Source organism: Candoia aspera, chromosome 4, assembly GCF_035149785.1.
Source record: "Candoia aspera isolate rCanAsp1 chromosome 4, rCanAsp1.hap2, whole genome shotgun sequence".
Taxonomy (NCBI): Eukaryota; Metazoa; Chordata; class Lepidosauria; order Squamata; family Boidae; genus Candoia; species Candoia aspera.
In genome coordinates, this window is record NC_086156.1 from 10,035,394 (window position 1) to 10,055,516 (window position 20,123).

At 37.5% G+C, this 20,123-nt stretch overlaps 1 protein-coding gene across 2 annotated transcripts in view; it reads right to left on the bottom strand.

The window, feature by feature from the left end:
- The window catches only part of ESYT2 (extended synaptotagmin 2), a 66,240-nt gene that overhangs the window by 39,235 nt on the left and 6,882 nt on the right, over window positions 1-20,123 (bottom strand). For both annotated transcript variants that reach the window (XM_063303394.1, XM_063303393.1), the window contains exons 2-6: window positions 7,530-7,571; window positions 5,765-5,899; window positions 4,252-4,328; window positions 1,373-1,445; window positions 833-922 (exon numbers count right to left, since the gene is read on the bottom strand). In XM_063303394.1, the coding sequence (XP_063159464.1) occupies window positions 833-922; window positions 1,373-1,445; window positions 4,252-4,328; window positions 5,765-5,899; window positions 7,530-7,571 (417 nt within the window). The remainder of the gene's footprint in view (window positions 1-832; window positions 923-1,372; window positions 1,446-4,251; window positions 4,329-5,764; window positions 5,900-7,529; window positions 7,572-20,123) is intronic.

The following is a 20,123-nucleotide window of genomic DNA, read 5'->3' on the forward strand; positions in this document are numbered from 1 at the left end:
CACAAACCACAGAAGACATAAGCAAATTCATTAGACAAGTATGTTCAGAACTATTAATTTAGGCAGTGCTACCATATATAGTCATCAAAGCCAGCAACAGACACTGACTAAAAAGTACACTGAATTATTTCCAACTGTTACTTTGGCCTGAAAATATGAGAAGAAAAAAACATTACTAGATGCCAACTAACCCAACTTTTCTCCCTCTGGACAAAATAGTACAGAATTTTTTTTTTCTTGCTGTAGCCACTGAAGCTCCAAGTGATAGAAAACGGCTGTAATAAAACTTCTGCTTCAAACTGTCACTCTGGAGGAAGGACATATACGAATTCTATCCTATTAAATCTTTTAGAGTATTGTATTACTTTACTTCAAATTATAAACGTTAGCTTCATTTTAATGGGACTGAAAAACCCTAGGACCATGATCCTGAAAAACTACAATATTCATAGGGGGCTGCTCTTGAGTCTTAAGGCTCTAGACATCATAGCTGCCATGACAATTAAGAAGCCTGCTCGGTATGACAGTTGTCTAACAGGTATTCTAACAGAATTCTGGTTTACTAGTACTGAGCAAGCATACTAAATTATATTTAAAGACTTCACTCCAGCTTGTCGGTGCTCTAATAAGCACACTCCAGAAATAATTTACAAATCCTGGCTTACAAACTACTGAGAGAGATACAAGCCAGATTTCTAGCTTTGGATGCAATGCCATAGTTGTAAGAGGAGCTAAGCACTTGCCTATTACCGATAGCTCTTAGAAATTTTAGTTTACCACATTATGCTATAACAGTTACAAGGAAAAAAGAACTCTAGAATTTTCCACTTACTGGTTTCCTAAGGAAAAATAAAGACAGTGCTCCAATTAAGGGCATATCACCAAGCAGAGGTTCCAATATAACTCTCATTGTGCCATGAATCTAAAATAATAAAAAAAAGGCCATGGTCAAAGCACTAAGCAAGTTTGGTGTAGTGGTTAAGGCATCAGGTTTAGAAACCGGGAGACTGCAAGTTCTAGTCCCACCTTGGGCACAAAGCCAGCTGGGTGACCTTGAGCCAGTCCCTCTCCCTCAGCCCTAGGTAGCAGGCAATGGCAAACCACTTCCGAAATCTTGTCAAGAAAACTGCAGGGCCTAGTCCATGCAGTCACCAAGAGTCGAAAACTGACTCAAGGGCACACACACACAGCATTAACCATGTATTAAAGATACAGTCCTGAGAACGGTTATACGTTATGCAGAGGTCTGTTAATAAATCTGAACTAGAATTACATTAGACAGAATAAAACTAAACCATTCAGGACTGGAGGTGTATTTATGGAAATTTGTACTGCTAATAAGGTATAATGGACAGGAGAAAATGAAACTCACCTGTATACTCTTCACACCAGCTCTACAGAAGTATCTCTTGACTTCCAAGTCAATTTCAGAGTTTCCAACAAAACTGAGAAATGTAAGGAAACACTGTAATATTGTACTAGGCATACAATCCATTAATAAATGGCCATTTAAGAAAACAATTTTAGGACACCAAATGTTTAAAAATTCATTTTTTTCCTAAATGATGGCAAGACTGTAATCCATTGTGGCTTGGCTAAGACATAAAAATCCCTTTAACTATCTTGTATATGTTATATAACCATCACCATAGCAAAATCACCAAATTAGTGCTGAAAGTTTCAGTAAACATCAGCCTGCAACCTTGAAATGGGAACTGCTGAAGAAGCTGCCGATGATTATTAAATATATATTTAATATTATATATATATATATATATATATATATATATATAATTTAATTATATATATACATAAAATATATATTTAATAATTACATATAGTCCTATCTTACAAACTACTCACTACAGTACATTGCATATATGAAAAAAGTTTTATTTCCTGCTTTTTTTTACTTTTAATTTGGCGCTGTGCTGGTTTCGACCACACACCTAACAAAGTAAACAAGACAAAAAGGAAAAAAGGCTAGTTGGCTGTACCCATAAAATTAATTAATGACATTGTTGCCCTTCAGGACTATATGGATTGGCTTAAGCCTTTGCAATACAGCTTACATGAAACACGATCTACTATTTGGACAGTGACTGAAGCAGAACACTTTATCCACTGAGTGCATAATGGCTGTGAACTATTTACAGCTACATTAATCTGCAGACCCGGACATGACCAACGGATCTGTTACATATTTATAGAGATCCCCATCCCTCATCTGCTTTTATTTCGTTAATACTCTCACAATTTAAAAAGTGATTGTTTTCCATACTGTGCAAAAGAGGAGAAGTAAAAGGGCTTTACTTTCAATACTGATGAGCAAGAATACACCAGCTACACTATCCACTAAACTTTAAGCTCTTCATCTGGGATGGTAGCATCAAGAGTATTTGCTCATTCAGAATGCAAAACTGATATAGTCAGTTGGCCAAAAAAAGAATGAATCAGGGAAGCACTATAGCATCTAAAATTAGATCTATTCTTTCATCAGACCATACATCACTTTTAGGTGACATTTTAGGTGATGCTTCTAGCATCCTACAGGTGTAACAGCAAATAATACACACCACCCCTGCAAGAAACCCAGATGTCTACTTTGCCCCAACATCTACACCAACAGCACCATCACAGGCCCCAACAAGTACGCACACAAAATTAGGGGTGCCTTCATACTCGCTTTCTCCAATGTGATATATGCCATCACCCACCAGCAATGCCCCTCTGGCTTCTATATAGGAAAAATGGGACAAATTTTTTTGTCCAACAGCACCATCACAGGCCCCAACCAAATTAATGGACACAAATTTGACATCAGGACACAAAACAAGGGCAAAATAATATTAGAGCATTTCAGCCTCCAAGAACACTCTACGGCAGACCTTAAAGTGTCTGTTTTTAAAGAATGAGACTTTTATCACCAACACTGAATGAGAAATGGCTGAACTCACACCAGAATTTTCAGGCAATCTCAGAAGGTGTCAACAAACACAATGGGTTTTTAACACATTATACTTGATATGGTACTTGTAATCTGGCTCACATGCAGTCTGCATAACCAACCTGTCTTGCCCTCCTTTCAACCCCCCTCGCCCCCATCTACATCCTACATCAGTCTAGCCCAGTTTCTCAACCTTAGCAACTTTAAGATGCTTGCTGGCTGGGGAATTCTGGGTGTTGAAGTCCACACATCTTAAAGTTGCTAAGGTCGAGAAACCCTGGTCTAGCTACTCTTTGTATCTCATGAAGGGAGCTGAAGCTCATGAAAGCTTATGCCGTTTAATAAAAGTTGTTGGTTGGAAAAGGAGCTACCAGATTCTTTCTGATTTTTTGCCACCACAGGCTAACACAGCTTTCCCCCCTCAAAGCAAGTAACATGTGATTTACAAATTATTTGAACAAATTGCCAAGAGCTAACTTAAACACAGCCAATAACATCTTTTCTTTTACTACATGCCACTAAATAGTTTAGGTAGCTAAAATCAAAGGTTAAAAAAAAAGAACAAGGCACAAAAACTAAGTATTTCTTTTCAGATTTGCTAATTACAGTATCTTAAAACTTCTTTTTAAAATGTGGGATTTCCATTTAATGGAGAGTAGACTGTTTCTAATCATTCACTTTAAATTTTATTATTTCATTACTAACTGCCAAAAATTGCTTAGACTGTAGCAGGTTATAAATGGAATAAATAAATGAAATTTTCAGTTCCATAATTAATAGGAAAAAATGGCTTGTTTCCAAATATACTACCTTCTCTTATTTTCTCCTCTGAGATACACCTGGGAAGAGGGGATATTCGGAAACAAACCTGTTTTTTTTCCTGATAATTATAGCAATGACAGGAGACTAAACTCCCATAAGTAACACACACATTCACATTTTTTCATTATTGCTTTCATGAGTGCTATAATGAAAAGGCTGGATACATAGAAATTGACTCCCATATTATTGGCATGGAACATAAGAAGTTCTTTATCCTGCTTTTCAAGAAAGCACTTCCATGTTTTATTTTGCTGTCATATTATAGAACGGTGGCGTGTCAGTCCTGCTAGTTTAATTTCTGCGTAGCAATGTTTCCTGGCTCAGTCTTGCAGATTGACACTTAGTGAGTTTCTGCATTTTTATAAAGAGCTAAAAGGCATTTCTTTCTCCAAGAAGTAAGCATTTTGCAACATTTCTGCAATGAAGAATAAATTTTAGGAAACTTTAAAAAACAATATATATATAAACTATGACAAGATTACCTGATTTGTAGATCCAAAATGATCTGCCTTTTATCCACATTTTCAGTATACACTTTTACACCATTAATCCTAATGGGCTGAAATAAAGATTTCCAATTTAATAGATCAATAGGTCTATAAGAATGATGCTTAAATGTAAAACCATTCCACTTTATTTAAAATGCCATATTATGTGAAAAAAGATCCATATGGTTACATAACTCATAACATTATATCAGGTTGAAGGGATTATTATGTTGAACTATAAAGACATATATGTATTTTAAAAGGCAGCTCACCAAGCAACCACTGATGAATAACAACTGCACCCAGGAAATCAGGAAAGGAAGTTTTCACTTTCATTTTCACCATTAATTTGAATTTAGGAAATACTAGTACAACATTAAGCTTGCATGGGTTTGATGAGAAATCACCTACGAGCATAATTTGCCCAGCTCTGGTTTTTTTGAAAATTGGTGTGATGTGCAAAAATCAATCTCATCCTGCGCATTTATACCTTTTAACTTATTTTTTAAAATAAAAGCGCATGGTTATTAAGTCACCATTAATAAACACACACACCCATACAGGCACAGACACTATGATCTGCAGAGCCAGGCACCCACTGCTTCAGGTTCTTAAATCAACAAAGCTGAGCTGAGCAAACAAAATCTGCTCTGACCAGAAGCTTTACTGATTATGTGCCTGCCCTCTGAGCAAGTTTTTCCAAAGGAGAATGGAACAACAGTTATTCAGTATATATATTTAGACCGCAAGCACTGATGTTCAAAAACCTGAATAATTTTGTAATATGAGTAGTTTACATTTTGCAGCATTAATACTCCTTTTATCACCATAGCAATCAGACAACAGATACAGTACCTGCAAGATAGGAAGTGTATCAGCCTGCTCCACCCCCAAACAGTCATGCACAATTTACTGACGCCCAAAGCAAAACAAACAGTAAGATACTTGGTGTAGCTGTTAAGGGAGACCGTGCAGTCTAGTCCTCTCTTAGGCAGAGAAACCAGCTGGATGACTTTAGGCCAGTCATTCTCTTAGCCCAACTCACCTCACAGGGTTGTTGTTGTGGGGAAAATAGGAGGAGGGGGCATTACGTATACTATTTTGAGCTGTACAAAATAGGTGAAATATAAATCTTACACACACACACACACACGTTGTGATACTGATACCAAGAATCAATTATAGGATATAATTAGGATGTGATACAGTTATGGGACTCCTGTAAATTGTTGCATTCACCAAAATGATTTATAATTCAAATAATCTGAAGATTTTGGAACTGAAAAATTATCCTTCCATCGACGATAAACACATTCAGACAAACACACTCAGGGAATGTTCATTTTTTCCAGGGTACCAAATTATTGCTTTTGCCTTTTCAACAGCTCCTGGAACAAGTCTGCCTCCCCGTCCAACAACCCCCATTCAATGTTAAATAAAAGCAAAGCCATGACCTCGATATGATACCCGGTGATTCACCCTGGCTTCCAAAGTAGAAGAAGCATACCTGATGCCCTATATCAATTTTTGTGAAGCTGAAAGTACTCAAGCGGCTGTTTGCTCCTCTCACCGCAGGCTCTATTGTTTCTCGGAAGAGCTTCTCGATAAACTGGCAAATGAAAGGCCACATGTGCTTTACTGTCTGAAAAAGGAAAAGAAACTTCTAAGTCTTGATCATGCTATTAGCACCATTTCATTAAAAATGTGACCTTGTGTATAATTCCCCATTTATATCACCTTACCGTAGCAGCATCTAATTTTTATGGCCTCTTAACGCTACTTTATTACCATATAGCATTGTACTGTATATTATGGTTGTGTGTAGATACTTCAGGGTCACTGTGGTCAATAAACGTTAATTCTCAAAATTTGCCTGCAGTTCTCCATATGCTACCTCTGTCAACTGAGTTCATTTTTTAAATCTTTAGCTGGATTTCACTATACTTTACCCTGTCCTATGCTTGAGAAAACAATTATACCACAGGAGGAAGATTCTTAACTGAATACTGACTCACATCCAGTCACAATAAAGAGATAATAAGCAGTGCAGTAATTAGGTGGATTCAAGTGTACAGGACATGTTGCAGTCTATTTCCATATTACAAAATTGTGTGAATATAAATAAATATAAAACGTACAGGTACGGACAAGGGTTCTGGTGAAGGGACACTAATAGCACACACAAAGAGATGCATAACCATTCATGGACATAGAACTAGCTGTACTACTTTCATGGAATCACAGAATCAAACTGCCTTATGTTGTCCAAATCACTGAAAGACCAGGATTTACACTAGACAATCTCTACCTACCAGTTCCCAGATTTATTTATTTATTTAATTTTCATCCTGCCTTTATTATTTTTATTAATAACTCAAGGTGGCGAACATACCTAATACTCCTTCCTCCTCCTATTTCCCCCACAACAACATCCCTGTGAGGTGGGTTGGGCTGAGTGTGTGTGACTGGCCCAAGGTCACCCAGCTGGCTTTCATGCCTAAGGCGGGACTAGAACTCTCCTACCACGCCTGATTGGCTCTTGGGCTGAGAGAGAGAGTGACTGGCCCAAGGTCACCCAGCTGGCTTTCATGCCTAAGGCAGGACTAACTAAATGACATTAAATTTGTCATTTAATGACAAATTAGAACAGAAAACTATCCTCTCTGGGGGTACAGTGTCAGAGTACCTCTGGGAAGGATACAGAATTCCAAAGCTATACAATAGCAAGTGCCTATAGGGAGGAAAGTGATCCGACATGCCTTACATCATCATCATGTCAACCCCCTCCCTTGTCTTGTTGCCTACAGATGCCTATGCCCTTAAGATCTTCTATTACAAAACAGTACATTAACTTCCAAGCGTCCCCAAACTCAAAGCTAACATGTTATTTTGCAAATCTTGAGTTGCCCTAATCAAAATACTGCATTTTATATTTTTTCCTAATTACCCTAATAAACAAACAAACAAACAAATCTGTGTGGTTGCTAAGAGTCAACAGCTTGATAACACATAATCACGTATCCTTTTAAAATTCCATTAGCATATAAGAACTAGCTAATATTACATTACTTACAATTTCAGAAAGATGAAGAACTTTTCTATATTTTGTACAACTGCTAGCAGACTTTCAAGCCCAATAAAAAAGCCTCTGAGATTCTGGAAGATCCAAAATAGTATAATAAAAGTCTGCCAAGTGAGAAGTCTATTTTGTGACAAGAGGCAACATTTAATACTTTTACAAAGTCTTTTAAAGAGTGAAAATGGCAGCTTACCTTATTCAGCCACTCTGCTCTTTCAGTATCTGGAAAGTGGACCTGGTTTAAAAAAAAAGTTACAAGTTAAGAAAGAAAAAAAATCTTCAAAAAGAACATCACAGTGACCTGGAAACACAAATGGAGGAATCTGAAAATAGGAAATTGCTTCAAACACATTAGTAGCCACTGACTACAATTTTCCCATCCAGCAGTGGCTGAACAAGAGATATGGCCATGGTAATTCTGCATAAATAAGGTATATCTGGTTTGAGCATTAATTTATACACACAGAAGACATGATTTAGCTGCTAAGGCAACGCTTCTCAAACCACAACCTAAATGAAAAATGTGACCCTTTTTCCCCAGGAATAAAAGTAATGATGTCATAAGAATTAGCAAACCACTTCTGTATTGTTGCAAGAAGACAGTATGCATGCATCTCAACCTCAGCAACTTTAAGATGTGTGGCCTTCAACTCCCAGAATTCCCCAGCCAGCACATGCTAGCTGGGAATTCTGGGAGTTGAAGTCTATACATTTTAAAGTTGCTGAGGTTGAGAAACACTGATCTATGTAGTTACCAAAGTTAAGATAGAACTGATGGGGACTTTCCTTTGAAGGATTACATGAATGGAACCACTTACTTACTTACTTACTTACTTACTTACTTATTATCCTGCCTTTATTATTTTTATCAATAACTTAAGTCGATGAACATACCTAATACTCCTTCTTCCTTCTATTTTCCCTACAACAACAACCCTGTGAGGTGTTTATATAAATATGTTAAGGTTGATAAAAATGGTTACCAAAAATTGTTCAGAGTGTTAACTAAGAAACTGTAAACAGTTGGGGAGGCATTTCTCAACCTTTCCCACCTGATACACATTCCCATCACAATGGCTGAAATTTACACAGGCATTTATTCATAGCTAAAAACTACACCAAAGCAGCCTTAAGCCATGCTTAATCAGCGTTAAAGCTGAACTAACCAGTTCAGACCCACAAACAAGAGATTTGCACTATCGCTTAGGCCCATGTTTCTCAACCGTGGCAACTTTAAGATGTGTGGCTAGGGAATTCCGCTGGCTGGGGAATTCTGGGAGTTGAAGTCCACACATCTTAAAGTTGTCAAGGTTGAGAAACACTGTCTAATAGTTTACCAGCATTGTGGAGAGGAGGGGAACTAACTGGCACTCAGTAATGGCATTTTTATTGATGCTGTTGGTTCAATGCAGGAAAAAATAAACATAAAAAAACTGATTGATCCACAGTAAGAGCAGATTTTCAAAACTGCTTGCAGATAGAGGGTTGGGGTTTTTTTTGTTTCAAACTGACAACTCCTCAACTAAAAGGGCCGATGGTTATGTTTAATGTGCTTAAGTACATGAAATAATCATATCAATAATGTATATTGGATGCTTCCAAGTATTATTATACAATATTTTATTTATACAGAGTTCAAGTACCAGAGTTAGTGAAGTCTTGTGCAGCTGACAGCTACAAGCAGTGTCTCCACACAACTTATATTCATTCCAGTCCAGGAAAATTAAAAGTTCCTTTTCGAGTCTGAATAAACTCATAATTTGGTTTCTCACTGCCAAAAAGAATAAGTTCTATATCATAAGATTATAAGTATCTATGAAGCAATCATAGATTGCTTATGGCATATGGAAATCCTCAAGTGACAGCAGACATTTTCTTTAACGTAATTTCTTCTGTCTACACATAATGGTTGCAACAAGCAGATTTTTAAAACTGCCAACGTCAAATTGACCTTGAGTTTGTGGTTAACATGGTAAAAAAAAAGTAAGAACAAACCTGCATTTTCAGTATTTTAGGATTTAACATATTTAAGAAAACTTCTACTCATAAGCCAACAAAAACAATTCCCTTAAAAACCACAGTCGAAGTTACTAAAAAGTGTTTTTAAATATTTTTTTAAAGGAACTTTTATAACAGCAACATTTATATACTTAATCTTTCTGGTTAATATATTTTTATTGACATTTGAAACCCACTTTTTATCACAAACCAGTATTAGCACCATCTTAGGCAGGGGTTAAAATATTTTAATAGTCAAATATTTTACAATTGAGTTATGTAGTTATGCAGATCTCTATGATTTATTTGCTTGCTTGCTTGCTTGCTTACTGGACTTACACGGTCACCTATCTCATATGACTCTATGCGGCTCACTACAATCCATAAAAAAACATAGTCAAAAATAAAAGAAGCCTTCCCCCCAGGCACCAGACCAATCACCCTTGCAGCTCAACCTCCTTGGGTGAAGAGCCAGGTCTTCACAGCCCTCCAGAAGGCTAAAAGGGTATGGATACCTTGGATCTCAGCTGGGAGGTTGTTCCAAAGGGCTGGGGCAGCCACCAAGAAGCCACGCCTCTGGGGTCCCATCAGATGGCAATATTTAAGGGAGAGGACCTGAAGCATGACCACCCTATCTAACCTAGGACAGGTAGATACCGTGAGAGAGAGGCAGTACCGCAAGTAATCTAGCCCTGTGCCATGTAGGGCTTTAAGGGCAATAATCAGCACCAGGAAAGCAACTGGAAGCCAGTGCAGCTCACATGGCAGCAGTGGCACTTGAGTGAACTGCGAGGCACTCAATACTGCACATGCCGCAGCATTCTGGACCAGCTGCAGCTTCCGGATGGTCTTCAAGGACATCCCACATAGACCGTGTTACAGTAATCCAAATGGGAGGTGACTAAGGCATGGGTGACTGTGAGCAAGGCCTCCCGGTCCAGGAACGGGCACAACTGGCGCACAAGATAGATTTGTGCAAAGCCCCCCGGCCACAGCTCCCCCCTGCTCTTTCAGCAGGAGCCATGAGCCCAAGAGGACCTCCAAATTGCACACCAGATCCATGCGGGGAAGTGTTACCTCGTCCAGAGTCAAAGATGTCAACTCTCTTTATCCCAGGGGGCCAGAAACCCACAACTACTCTGTCTTGCTAAGGTTGAGTCACAGCCGGTTTCTCTCCATCCAAGCCCTTACAGCCTCCAGGCACTGAGCCAGCCCCTGAACAGCATCACTTGCCCGGCACGGGGTAGAGATATATAATTGCCCTCTCCCAGTGGCTTCATATAAGTGTTAAATAAGAGGGGAGAGAGACCTGAGTCCTGAGGCACCCCACATAGTAGGGGCCTAGAGCTGGACCTCTCCTCCCCCACTAGCACTGACTGGTGCCGGCCATGGAGAATGGGGGAGAACCACTGCAAAACAGTCCCCCACTCTCAGTCCCCAGAGCCAGTCGAACAAGATACCATGGTCGATGGTATCAAAAGCTGCTGAGAGATTAAAAGCGCCAGGATGGACATACCACCCCTATCCCGAGCCCTCCACAGATCATCCACAAGTGCGGCCAGTGCTGTCTTGGTACTAGAGCCCAGCCTGAATCCTGACTGAAAAGTGTCCAGATTATCCACTTCATATACTCACTACAGCACATCTACCATTTGTAAGCCCAGAGAGACCTACCAGAATGGGACACCTTCTCCATACATGATGGCACTTTGCTTTTTCAAAACAGATGGGAAGTCATGATTTCCCATGGAAATTGATCAACTTTTTAGGCCAAGGTTGCGGACTCTATTTTTAATACTCACAAAGCAAAACAATTTGGTTAACATGTACAGTCTCTGCAGAAGTGTTATCTGTGCAGGCACACACATATATAGACAGTCAAGGACTGCCTTTGATGCAGCCATGAGAACCAAATGGCGTGGCTGTTTTAATGTTTCAAGGAGGGAGGCTTGCTCCTGTTGATATACTTTTATAAAGCATCTCATGTGAATGCTTACTACAGCCTTTGAAAAAATAGTATGGTGAAATAAGGAGTACAAAAGGGCAGAAGCAAAAATTGTAGGAGCACCAAAAAAAAAAAGAGGAGGAAGAGGATACAATAGATTCTAAATGTTGGAAAAATACCTTGTGGACAGGCTAATCTCCCAAATTCAGACTGTGAATTAGGGGTTAAAAAAAAACAATTACTTAGGTCCACTTGAGAATACTGTGCATGCAATGTGCTGAACCAACAGTATGGGGATGCTGAGAGTTGTAGCTGGGCAATATCTGGGACCAGTTTGTTATATGTAGCTGCTCCTGCAGAAGCTGCGTTATCAGTTCAGTACTATTTGCTCTGCAAATGCAATACCTAGCAAAGTTAAATATATTACACAATAAAATAATTCTCAGATGATACTATCAAAACTAATGTGGCCAAAACAACTAACTTAAGAATGCTATTGTTTTGGAAATAAATCTACTATATATCTCGTTTAAAAGAGATTTCCCAAGCTATTTGGAGTGGGGAAGGGAATTTCTAAATTAGTTTAGCTGATTCTAATACTACAAATCAAAAGCCCTGAAAAACATATTATAGGTGTAATGCAATACAAAAGGTTGATGAAAAAAATCACTTCTACGTTATAATTGCTTATTTTTCAAACCTGGTTTCCATGATTTATTAGAATGATGATTTAAAAATTGCCATTAAAAACCAGTCTTCTCCAGAATCTTATGTCCAGACTCTTATTGTAGAAATCACCTGAGCAGGACACTATTTCTACTATAAAACAGTTTTCATTTTTGTCCCTAGATATTATATCTGAAATTATAAACGGAGAAGAAAGCAATTGAACATTCATATTTATTGGAATACATTGCTTCAGGATTTTTTTAGGTAGATTCCAATATGACAGTACTGAATTAGCCAACAACATTAATAAGACTATTCTACAAATTAAACGTAATTGTGTTGTATGTGAGACTGTCCCAAAAGATAATTGAGAAACAGCTAGTACAAAACATTTCTGGGCACCTCCTACTGTGTGTATATTGCCTAAAAAACAACCGGCTCTGTTGCACTAGCTGCCAGTTCACTGGGGACACAACGATTTAAATACTGTAGTGACTTATTCTTCAAGCTTCTATGACCTGGGTTCAGCATAGCTTACACTGCACATTTTTACATATGAACTCTCTCAGGCTTCTTAACAGTATTTACAAGAGCACAGATTAAGGTTCTTAGCTATAATATCATAATTTTGCATTAAAGCTCTTAGCTATGGTATCATAATTTTGCAACTCAATGAAGGAGGTTCACTGGAGTTTACCTTCTCAGCTTTCCCCTCTCCCCTGCCAAAAAAGCTAGTAAGTATTTTAAACACCTACTTTTATCTGGAATTATGTTTGATCATTTTTTACCCCATACTTGAATTATTACGCAATTCAAGTATGGGGTAAAAAATGATCAAACATAATATACAGTTAGCCTCCTGGAGCATTCTTTTAAAAAGAAACACAGCATAAAATTTAAACTAAAAGTTAAATTAGTTGCATTATGACATTAATGTTCTATATTATGCAATATGTTCTCCAAGTGAGCTACAGATGCTCTGTTTGTGATACATTTCTAGTACAAGCTAAAATGATTAACAAGTTGTTCTGGAGGAATCACTGCAATGGAATTAAATAATTCTTCCTTTATATGATTATGATTCAAAGGGAAAATAGAAAAAAAATCTTCAATAGGAAAAAAAATCACAAATGTATTGCATCTTTATAAAAACTATCACCATTACAGGCCATTTCATTGCCTGAACTTGCTAAAAAGTATATTCCATTATACTGCAAGTGAGCAACCACCTTGACCAAGATGCATTTAAATCATTTTTACAAGCCAAACAAATGCAAAGACATATGGTTTAGAGAGAAATGTCAGTACATATTTTATTTCCAGGCATATGGACAGCTTAGCTTTTGAAAAGCCTTAGTCATGAAACCATGATTATAAGACATTTATTTTGAACCCAAGCATGAATGTTAAGAGATTCATTCAAATAGAATATTAATATAACAAAAAAATAGCAGCAACTAAAACAAGTTTTTAAATGAAAGGAAGAAGCAACTGATATTTTCTGAAAGCAGGTATGAAGACTGAAAGCAAATAAAAAATGTTACAATTCAGCAAATGTTTTGCATACACCAATACCTCTTCTGCAGATATAGGTAAGAACTTGGTTTTCTAGATCAGATTTGATCTATTTATCACACTCAGAACAAAATTAAAGTGTGTATTTACAGACAAAAGAGCCTGGCTATATCAAGCAGCTTAAACATCATTTTAGTTCCATAACCGAAAAGTAGCCTGCCTACAGATATATTTTCTACTGTGATTAAAAGGCAAATATGTAATTATCTGAATATAAAAAGCTGGTTAATCTTTTATTTACACACAAATAGGGTGACCAAAAATTTTTGAAGACAACTTAATTCACACCTTTTCCCCTTGCACAACGTAAGAGGAAAATAAATGTAAGCAAGGAAAACTTCAGGGTTGTTTAGAACGGGTTCTAACAGGGATTGCTTAAAATGAATGCCACACCTCTAGCAAGATTTTTATGAACTATTTCTGTTGAGAGACCAAATTTATAAAAACCGTTACTAATGTCATTCATCATTACTTATGGGCATAGATTTTTGATCAGTGCCACGCTGAAATGAGATAGCAGTATTCATATAAATGTACAAAGCTTCCTAATGCCAAATCACCTTTTTTCCCTTCACATGACTGCTAGCAGACGCCAAGAATGTAGAGCAGACCTGCACAACATACAGCTCGCCAAGCAGCCTTGTGCCATTTTTTAAAAAGTAGTAAATTTACAGCTGCCATTGCCCCGAAAGACATGCTGCCGGGCTCCTCCAAGCTTCACCACCATCACCAGCTCCAGTGCTTCCACTGCTCTGCTAGCCATGGAAGAGCTGACTGGCGCTCCAGGTATTTCTTTGTGGCCTATAAAGATTTTTAATTTATCTATGTGGCCCTTTCTCCTTGACAAACTGTGCAGGCCCGAGGTAGAGCATGGTCTTTTCAATCCTGATTTTATTTTACCTGGAAATGGCAAGGATTAAAGGGGGGTTTCAGCATCCCAAAGTAGATATTCTACCTAGTCGAACTAGGCCATCTCTAATTTTACCTAGTCAAAGTGCAACTATGAAATACACATAATAAAAAAGACAAGGAAACTAAAGATTTGCAAGGTTGCATTAGGATTGACATAGTGTTCTGCCATCAACATCTTCATTATCCTCACGGTATAATCACTCTTAAAAGTAAGCTTCAATAAGGTGACTTACTCTTTCAAGATGTGGTGTATATTTGCAAAAAAGTTCCTCAGAGCAAGTTTTATATTATAGGATGACCTGTAGAATTCTACATATTCTATAAAAGCATGTTTATTTTTGTGAAAAATATCCTCTTTACATGCATATTTTTAGGAGTACAATGCCTACATTCATCTCTCTCAGTCTCTTTGTGCAAGGAGGGAGTGCATGGCTTGTCACACATTAAGGTTATCAGGTTTACTGTAATAAATGGCAGTACAGTATTTAAGTTAATGACCACAATAGATTTTTGGTCACGTTGCCAGATTTTTAAACATCAACACACTATGCTTGTTGTTAGCATGTAGCTTATTGTATCTGGAGCAAGGGGTAATCTACTGCTAATTTTCAAAACCAGAGGTTCTGTCATGAGTACTGATGGCGAGCAGGAGGGGGCCTCTATCCAGGGGGGGAAACGCATGCATAGTACTGAGGAGTTAAGCAGCCATTCAAAGAGACACAGTTCAGACCTGCCTTAGCCTTTGGGGTTTATCTGTCTGGGTTTTTCCCACGCTTCTACAGTTTGTTAGGATTCTGTTTTATGTAGCAGTAATAAACACTAGTAACATATGGCTGCGAGAGCTGGACCATAAGGAAGGCTGAGCGAAGGAAGATCGATGCTTTTGAACTGTGGTGTTGGAGGAAAATTCTGAGAGTGCCTTGGACTGCAAGAAGATCAAACCAGTCCATCCTCCAGGAAATCAAGCCAGACTGCTCACTTGAGGGAATGATATTAAAGGCCAAACTGAAATACTTTGGCCACATAATGAGAAGACAGGACACCCTGGAGAAGATGCTGATGCTAGGGAGAGTGGAAGGCAAAAGGAAGAGGGGCCGACCAAGGGCAAGGTGGATGGATGATATTCTAGAGGTGACGGACTCGTCCCTGAGGGAGCTGGGGGTGTTGACGACCGACAGGAAGCTCTGGCGTGGGCTGGTCCATGAAGTCACGAAGAGTCGGAAGCGACTAAACGAATAAACAACAAAATAAACACTAGAGACCTACTCCTCGTCTCAGCGTGATTTCTGACCGTTAGGACAAGTTCCTCTAACAAGACAACAAGTAGTAACAGATGTAGCAATGACCTCAGATGGAAATTTTTTCCAGTGCTTTATTTTTCCACAGCCATTCTCCCACTCCAAATCACTAATGATGCAAATCAGTCCAATTTGCATTTGCATCAGAACAGCCCCTACGCAAATCGAACATTATTTCCTGAACATTATCCCATGCAAACTACCATGTGAAAAATTTCTGGTTCAAAAATTTCCACTTCAACATTTTCTGGAAAATCTGCAACACTTAGCTTAACCAAAAAAAGTACCCAACCATGCACTGACTGGGGATCGAACCATGTAACAAGAGCTTTTAAACAGCTACATGAACTCTAGACAAGGACTTGCAGGCTAGCTAAAAGCCATGCACCTGCAGGAGATGACTGTACTAACTATACATTTAGGAAACTTTCTGTTGTAACTTACATTTTGACTACCATTTAGGAAAGCAATCTGGCAATGAAATCATTGCCAATGGAAGGGAGATATAAATTCACGTATTTGAATTCTTTTTCAGCCAGAACTCTAAAAGTCCACTTAGGTTTAAAACAGATGGATTCCAGGGTGAGCAAGCCAGCTCATTTTGGTGTCAGGCTCTACTTTAGAAGAGCAGGTTGGCATACAGCCTCTAAAACAATTACCTTCATGAACCTCGAGAGGAACTATATATAGTTTTCTCTACTACCTTGCTGCAGAACAAGTTACCATGCTCCCTTCTTTCAAAGCACTTGCCTCAAACTTATTTTGACTATAAAACCCAGTATCTGAAGAGTGGTTGAGTAAATATAACCTATTTCCTTAGCATGTTAATTTCAAAACAATTAACAGCATTCAGTACATGAGAACAGAACAGGTTTAACTACTATCTACCTCTGAAACTAATGCCAAGAGAGCTCAAACATTCCAAGGCAAAAATATGCAAATACACTTTTAATTGTGTTAATTTCTGCAGTCTTTTTGTAGCATACAGTCAGTATGAGATGGCTTAAGATGCATGATACTATCAGACTGAATGCCTGGAGGAAATGTTAGGGCAGAAGGTTGAATTAGATAATGGTCAAGTTGTTTGCAGCCTGTGATGATATTCCTGTTTTATGCATGGCAGAAGAAAACAGTATTTTGACAAAATCGCTGGAAAACAAAATTAAAAATAACTTGGAATATATCACCTAGTTCTATTTTTATGTCAAAGCCAATACACTTTTCTTAAAGAAATGGTTATATAAGCTATACATAAAAACTCAAAACAGCACCATTATCACACTTTTCAGTCAACAAGTCTGTCAGAGCACTTTATATATAATTAATGGGGGAAAAAAGAGTTGATCTCTGTCCTCAAAAAGAAAAGAGATGTGGAGGAAAGAAGAAAAAATAAGAGGGTTCATATTCAAGTTAATTCTTTAAACAATGTTTATATCCTGGTGCAAAGTATTTTCCAAATTATCTACTACTCTTCCCCCCCACCCCCCAAGTCCTACTATGTTGCCTCGTTTTGGCTAGGGGTGCGGGGCAGAGAATTTGTTTATGGGGGGGATAAGTGAAGAAAGCTGTGAGCGCACCAAAGATTATATGCTCCCAAGCAGGGTCACCCAGCTTCCCAGCTATATTGGGCAGGTCATATAAATAAGCAGTACCCATATTAGACAGCAATGATATAGGAAGATATTGGAGGTGGATTATCACTTTAGTGACAACAGCAAAGGCATCATTTCATACTGCACAGAACATGCAACTTGGAACATGCTGTAACTTAAGTCTGGATAGCTTTACAGACAGACCGACCATCACACTGTTCCTTTTCATGTTATGCAAATGTTTCATCATAAATAATCAAAATTTTTAATTTATTTTGTCAATCATGCTTTTAAACTTGTACTTTTACCATATGTATTTATGAATAGATAAATTGTATATACAAAATAAATTGGATCTTTCATTCATAATATCGCATAACTATCAGGAACCTATGGATTCCTACTTTCATATTTACCCAGAGTATGGAAACAAAACTCCTTAGACAACACCATTTTTGACATATTTTAGCCTTTTCAGTCATAATTAAACCTGCACCTTCACTTCCCTGTACACATTCATAAATTTCAGAAATAAAATTACTTCTATTCCTATTACATTCTTTCCCTTTCTCTTAATTTTGCAGATACACACTATTTTTCTTCCATTTCATATGTTAATTCATGTTTTTTAACCATTTACTCCTCTTTTTACTTGTTCCAAGTCACCACCTTTCAAATGTCATGGTTATCACCAAATGGGCCCATGGATATTGATTGCTACTGCCCATCATGACTCTGGTCAATCAAGGTTTTCACATGTTTTTCGTTAGATCAAAAAGGAATACAGTAAGTTACTACACTTAATCATATCCATGCCAAATGCTAACGGTAAAGACAAGATCAGTAGGTTTTGGCCCATAAATGCAACCAAAGCCTTGTTTTACTTGAAGCATACTTATGCTATTCTATGCAAGCTGTGATACTGATGCCAGCATCCCACCAACTTGGAAGCAGATGCAGTGTATTGACACATACTCTGGATGCACACACTCATATTTTTAGAACTGCATTACTGCATTGGAGATCAAGGGTAAAATAATGCTGATAATAGTGCAATGGAAGTTGCTTCACAGTTACACAATATTTCTAAGCTTAAATAAGGACAGTCATGTTGACAACTAGTACATGGTAAATGAAGATTACAGAAACAGTATCCTGAAGCGATATGCTAAGAATTACACTGGTTGATACTTGCACTATTAAGAATCTGATGCAATTTAAAATACATTTCACATATGTTGTCCATCGTAAAGAAATTATTTCAACATGCAAAGGGTTTTGCCTTTGAACTAGTAGAAATGTAAGTCATAATGCTATATGATAAGGGCAGCCAAATGACAATGTAATGCTCATCACGTGATAGTTATTTTCAGCCAAAGACAAACCAGTGTCTCATTTTTAGCAACAAATTCAATGTACTTTATTCCATTAGAAAAGCAAATAACTTTGACTATAGTTTGGCATTTCAATTCTAAGTATTTATACTTGGAATACAAACCACTTTAAATAAAACCTAGTTCTCTGAAAATGATGTTTGCATTTTCTTTTATTTGCAAGAAAATTGCATAGAAGTAAGTGGAATTTATTTCTAAAGAAACATAGCTGAGATCAGTGTAAAAGTCTAAATTACTACTGGAAAAATTACAGCTGCAAATAAAAACATACTACACTGACTCATTAGAAGAGAATGCTGTTCCGTTTCTTCCAGAAATTTTTGTAAACATACTCTACCAAAAAAAATACAATTGTTCAAATTAGATGGAAAGATTTGAATATATTTTAGCCATTATTTGTCCATTGATTAACCTGAGCAGAAACACATTGTTCATACAGTATTTAAAAACACACAATGCAAATCCCACAGAAACAAATGACAATAAAATGGTATCAATTACTTTGCAGGCTCACTTGTGTTTAAAAACTTGAAACAATAGAACGCATGTATCTTTTAAAAATGAAATTAATTATAGAAATGAAATTGCATTTATCAACTACATCCTTTGATACAAGCAGTAATCAGCATCAAAGAACGACAGCATCACAAAACTGCAAGGGCTGCAGAGGCCTCTGAATCAATCCCATGCTCAGTGTAGGAATCCAAATTAAAGCATCTCTGACATAGCTGTCCAAGTTTCACCCGAACATATATAGCAAAACAGAATTCACCATAAAAACTGTGCAGTGTTTTGGAAAGTGGAAAAAGGTGCTTTTAAAATTATACGCTGTCCTATGTATCAAGTTTTAAACACAATTAAGGCAGCAAAGCAATTGAAAATTTGAAACCATTTTATTGTCATTTGTTTCTGTGGGATTTGTATTGTATGCTTCTAAATACAGTATTGTATTTATGCAGGAGTGTTCATGTAGCACCTGTCAGTGACTCCTTAAAGCATCTGAGTCTTTTGCTAGGATTGCACAGCTGCTAGCTACAGGTAGGTTTTGGGAAAAGACATGTTTGGTTTAAGAAGTTCCCTACAAGTGCATTGTGGGCCCCCCTGTGTGTTCGAAAGCACCTTTTTCTCTTAGAATCTGAAATGCTGTACAGCCCTACTCACTACCTCCATGGTAATTACTTTCACATCGGATGCATAATACACAGATTAAACACAGACGCAAAATAAAGGTATCACTCACATACTTCGATTAATCTTTCTGGTGAAATAGGAGGATGAATGAGATCATGGTCTTAACACAGAATATCATTTAACACATTTGTTCACCGTTGATGTATTAATTTTTATTCAAAATACTACCCAAGTACAATTTTAGTTAAATCATTTTCATGTGGTAGCAGTATT